The sequence below is a fragment of the Copadichromis virginalis genome, linkage group LG11 (genome assembly GCF_057382275.1).
Source record: "Copadichromis virginalis isolate Kocher_CV1m ecotype Utaka linkage group LG11, C_Virginalis_male_GT1.1, whole genome shotgun sequence".
Taxonomy (NCBI): domain Eukaryota; kingdom Metazoa; phylum Chordata; class Actinopteri; order Cichliformes; family Cichlidae; genus Copadichromis; species Copadichromis virginalis.
In genome coordinates this window covers 179,401-183,755 of record NC_140628.1, presented here as the reverse complement: position 1 = coordinate 183,755, position 4,355 = coordinate 179,401, and the positions used below count along the sequence as shown (strand labels likewise).

The 4,355-nt window shown below is 36.4% G+C and overlaps 1 protein-coding gene across 1 annotated transcript; it reads left to right on the top strand.

Moving 5' to 3' along the window:
* Positions 1-563: 563 nt before the first annotated feature.
* Positions 564-3,417, top strand: LOC146697878 (uncharacterized). The gene is made up of 7 exons (XM_085472619.1): positions 564-683; positions 802-895; positions 1,198-1,315; positions 1,454-1,677; positions 1,807-1,978; positions 2,157-2,284; positions 2,773-3,417. Exons 1-7 carry the CDS (start codon positions 643-645, stop codon positions 3,088-3,090), a joined length of 1,095 nt encoding a protein of 364 aa, XP_085328745.1. The 5' UTR covers positions 564-642; the 3' UTR covers positions 3,091-3,417.
* The last annotated feature ends 938 nt before the right edge of the window (positions 3,418-4,355 follow it).

Here is a 4,355-nt window from a genome sequence, read left to right as displayed (position 1 = left end):
TTCTGCAAGCACCTCCTTTACCAGTTCCAGTGGAGAAATTGAAGTGGACTCTGATGACACCATATTATTGGAACACAGTCCTACAACAAGACGGAGAGCTGACGACACTTCTCTTGCCCGAGTAAGCTATGTAGTTTGCTGTATACCCTTTCAGAAAGTTGACACAAATTTGAATATATTATATGTATTATTATCACTGTCATAAAAGCACAAGATTCTGCTGTCTTTCCTTCAGCACAGGTCTGCAAATTGTAGACCAGATCGGCAACATAAAAAGTTAGTGTGCTTGAGAGACAGACAAATTTAAGGGTAATTATTTGTGCTTTTTAACAGAACTTTAGGTGGCTTTGAAGCACAGTGATCATGAATATCTAATGAACCTCAATTCTATACTAAAACATACTTAAAAAAAATAACATGTATTCGTGACTATAGACCTTTGATTTGATCTAGAACGAACCTGAAAGCTTTTTTAGTATCACAAGAAAAATATTTATGATATATTGATTATATATTATTATATCGCTCTATTTTACTGTAACTTAGATGGTTGAAGATGTTCTAAAGAACAAACCAGGAGGAGAGAGGATCATCAATGAGTATGCCCGGACAAAAAGCCTAACGGATAGCAGACGGCGTGACATGGTCAAGATATTAGTTGCACATATGACAAGTGAACATGGGTATGCTGACATAGTTATTTCATAAGTATATATATGATAAATTCATTTATCATTTATTCATTCATTTATTTTCTTAGAGGTGGTATTTAGACTTTCAACTTTGTGTTTGTCTGTGTAGGACAAGTCCTTCAAGACGTGTTAAAGAGAAATATGCAAAGGGTATCATCACGTTGTTCCCATACCTGGCTGATCCTAGGAGCAGGCTGGGCTATGTAAGTACAAAAAAGAATAAGTTCAAACAATTTACTTTTCACTCGTGAATGTAAGACATTTTTCAGGCATGAAATATATGTAGAATTTACTTAACAGTTTGGCTCTGGATTGAGTAAAGCTGAAGATGTTTTTCTTTTCGCAGGACTTTCCTCTGTGCTGCCTTTTCTTAACTCTCATTATTTAAATCCCTTTAGAGTTCAGCACTCCAGTCCCGAGCAAGGGAGCTCAATTGCTGCAATTTTCAGATTGAAAGTGTAAATATATTTTAACATGTTAATTAAAATATTTCATTTAATTTTAGGAGCATTTTTACAATGCAGAAGATGGGAGTGGGTATCTGGCTTGGAGATTGAAGTTTATCCAAAAGGAAGCTTCTAATGGACAAAACAAGACTCCCAGAATGTCAAAAACGCAAATGGGTATGTGATATTGTTAGTAGTTATAATTCAAGTCTCACTCATCTGGAGACTAAACTGCATGCATGAAAATTCTAGCTGAGTTCTCAAGCCTTGTAGGACACGGTGTCACTTTTTTGTCTTATTCATATCCACTGTTAGGGGGCCCAACATCTGATAGAGACTGTTTCAGAGAAGACAACTGCCTAATGACAGACAGCTTGTGTTCTGAGGCTATTGCACTGATGAAACATACAGCTGATGAAGGAATTGTTATGATGAAGATGAAGCAGACCTTCAACTATCGCCAAAAGATGATTCATGATCCAGTGAAGTCATCTGATATCTTTTTGGACTTCCCAAGATTCCTGGATATAGGAGGATTAGTATGTTTATCTTACCTTCAACTTCCCTCACTGTTACATTTATAAGTTGAGGTGCATCTGAGAAAAAAGTGAGCATAAAAGTTGTTTGATACAAGGAGTTTCAAAAACTTAATTTCATCTCTTCTGCAGATTGAACAAGATTTTACTTTGATGTTCGATGAAGCCACCTCTGTGAAGTTCCTGGAGAAGTGGCCCACTATCTACAAGCAGAAAGTCCTCAAACAAAGCCGTGGTCTCACGCAATCAGATGACCTTCAGTACCTTGTGCAAAATGCTGAATGCACAATAGAAGTGGAAAATGGTGAGATAAAATAAATGGAATTTTATTGTTATGTTTTAATTGGAGCATTTGAAAGTGTAACACCGTCACCTGCTGTCGCTTTTTTTTTTTTCAAAACTTTATAATGTAAGTGTTAACACAGTTGCAGATAACGTGTTTTGGCAGCTAATTATTGTTTCCAATTTACTTATGTTTCCAGGATGGGACAGTGACATGTCATCCATTTTGATCCTTGTACACCTGTTACCACCATCACCTCATGGCCGCAAGAGACCAGGAAAGCTCTCAGCCAGACAAGCCTGTGACCATCTTGTCAAGTTTGTCAAGGTAAAGTTACAGTAAAGGAAACATAACTAGTTATATTTACATTGATAACAATATTTCAGACGAACTAAAAGGTGTATGTTTAAATACAACTATGAATTTAGTCATTACCAAGAGATGTATACAGCTCAGTCAAGCAGCCTTTATGTCTTCCACAACCATATGTAGGCTGTATTTGCAACATCACACATTTCTTTTATCACTTGAGTAAAGTACACAAACAACAAGTCATTCCAAACTTTAAGTTCATTGTAAATAGAAATGCTACAATTTCAACACATTAACTGTCATGGTAATTAACATATTTATATAGATTATATCTGCATATAGATTTTTGTAGATATACAGATAACAGATACTAGTTTTGACAAGCTAGTAGTTAAAATTGAACTAGTTTTGTCTGTTTTGTATCTGTCCTTAATTCTGTCAGCTTCTTGTTTTTTAACCGAAGTCTTATCATGTTGGAACGTTTATCTGTCTTTGTGTCACAGACGGGAACTAGCATCCAGGGGCATCTCGATGGCATCACAGAGAGCCTTCAACCATACCTTCTTGCAGTGGGCACTCAGAGGAATGTGATTCACAAGTACTTCATTGTGATAGACAAACATGCAGTACCTTGTAAGTCACCAGGCTCTCTTGCTTGTTTTGATGAGCTTTTCAAAGCTCACTTTGTCTTTGGTACGTCATATGACCACGATCTGGTCAATATGTACAACTTCCTGCAGACCACCATTTACGAGATAGATGTTGATACAACCAAAGTGAATCCTAGGGTTGCAGAGTTGAGGGCTCGGATGCTGCGTTGAATATTTTTTTTCTACTAAGAGTGTTGAGCTGGAATGTTTTGTTTCATTTGCAAGAGGTCCCAGACAAATGCTAATTCCTTGATAAAGCATTTCAAAGTGATCCATGGACTCTGTTCTGGTAAGACTCTTCGTCTTAAATGTGGCCAGTTTGGCTGTGCTCAAGTTTATGGCACATTTTCTGGGTTCAAGTTTTGTGTACAAGAGATGGACCTCATGTAATTTGTGTTGAAGAGCTTTTCTGTTGTAAAGCATTTGATTTACAGGTGTCATACAGTGATAGTGATTCCAGTTTTTATATTGTACCATACTGTTTCCTGTGAACAATAAAGGTGGCTGTTAAAATATAAATAATTTCTGATTTATTTATTGTACCTTGCAGTGAATGATAATACATAGAGGGCGAAATAAAGTCACATATTTTTCTTCTTTTAATTCTATTTAGAGTAAAATTTAGTTGTATGTAAAATTTTAATTCTATTTGGAGGGAAAATGTTGTTCTATTTGAAATAAATTAGAATTCAATTCTGAGTAAAATTCTGCTCTATTTAGAATAAAATACTATGTAGAGTAAAATTCTGTTCTACTCAGAGTAAAATTATTGTTTTTATTTTATACTAAACTGAGTAAATTATCATCATGTGTATTAAAATATTTGCACTGAATAGAGTAGATTTAACTCTGAAAGTTTAACTCTACCGTAAGAGTAAACTTTACTCCATTTAGACTGGGACCAAATACTGTCTTTTTTAGAGTAAAATTTTTTTCAATTTGAGTAAAATTTACTCAGTGAATTTTACTGTGCAGCTACATGAAGATGATGTTTTCTCTGACACAATTAAATAAAACCTGATTAAAGTCAAAGGTTGTTACTTGTATTTGAACTAAAAACTTGTGATCTGGAATTCTTTCACTGTTTTTGACAATAGTGTGTTATTTATCATAAAGTAATTCAGAGTCATTCATACCAGTCAGTGTGCGGCACGGTGGTTAGCACTGTTGCCGCACAGCAAGAAGGTCCTGAGTTCAATTCCAACATCAGGCCGGGGTCTTTCTGTGTGGAGTTTGCATGTTCTCCCCGTGTTTTCGTGGGTTCCCTCCAGGTACTCTGGCTTCCTCCCACCGTCCAAAGACATGCAGCTTGTGGGGATAGGTTAATTGGATGATTGCCACTAGGTGTGAATGTGCGAATGAGTGCGAATGGTTGTCTGTCCCTGTGTGTTAGCCCTGCGACAGACTGGCGACCTGTCCAGGGTGTACTCTGCCTC

What these genes read in the sequence shown, in the direction of transcription:
- LOC146697878 (XM_085472619.1), top strand. Translation starts at nt 643, where the DNA reads ATGGTCAAGATATTAGTTGCACATATGACAAGTGAACATGG. An exon ending in AATGTCAAAAACGCAAATGG is followed by an intron (nt 1,316 to 1,453) that starts GTATGTGATATT and finishes ATCCACTGTTAG; the next exon opens with GGGGCCCAACATCTGATAGA. An exon ending in ATCTTGTCAAGTTTGTCAAG is followed by an intron (nt 2,285 to 2,772) that starts GTAAAGTTACAG and finishes TTTGTGTCACAG; the next exon opens with ACGGGAACTAGCATCCAGGG.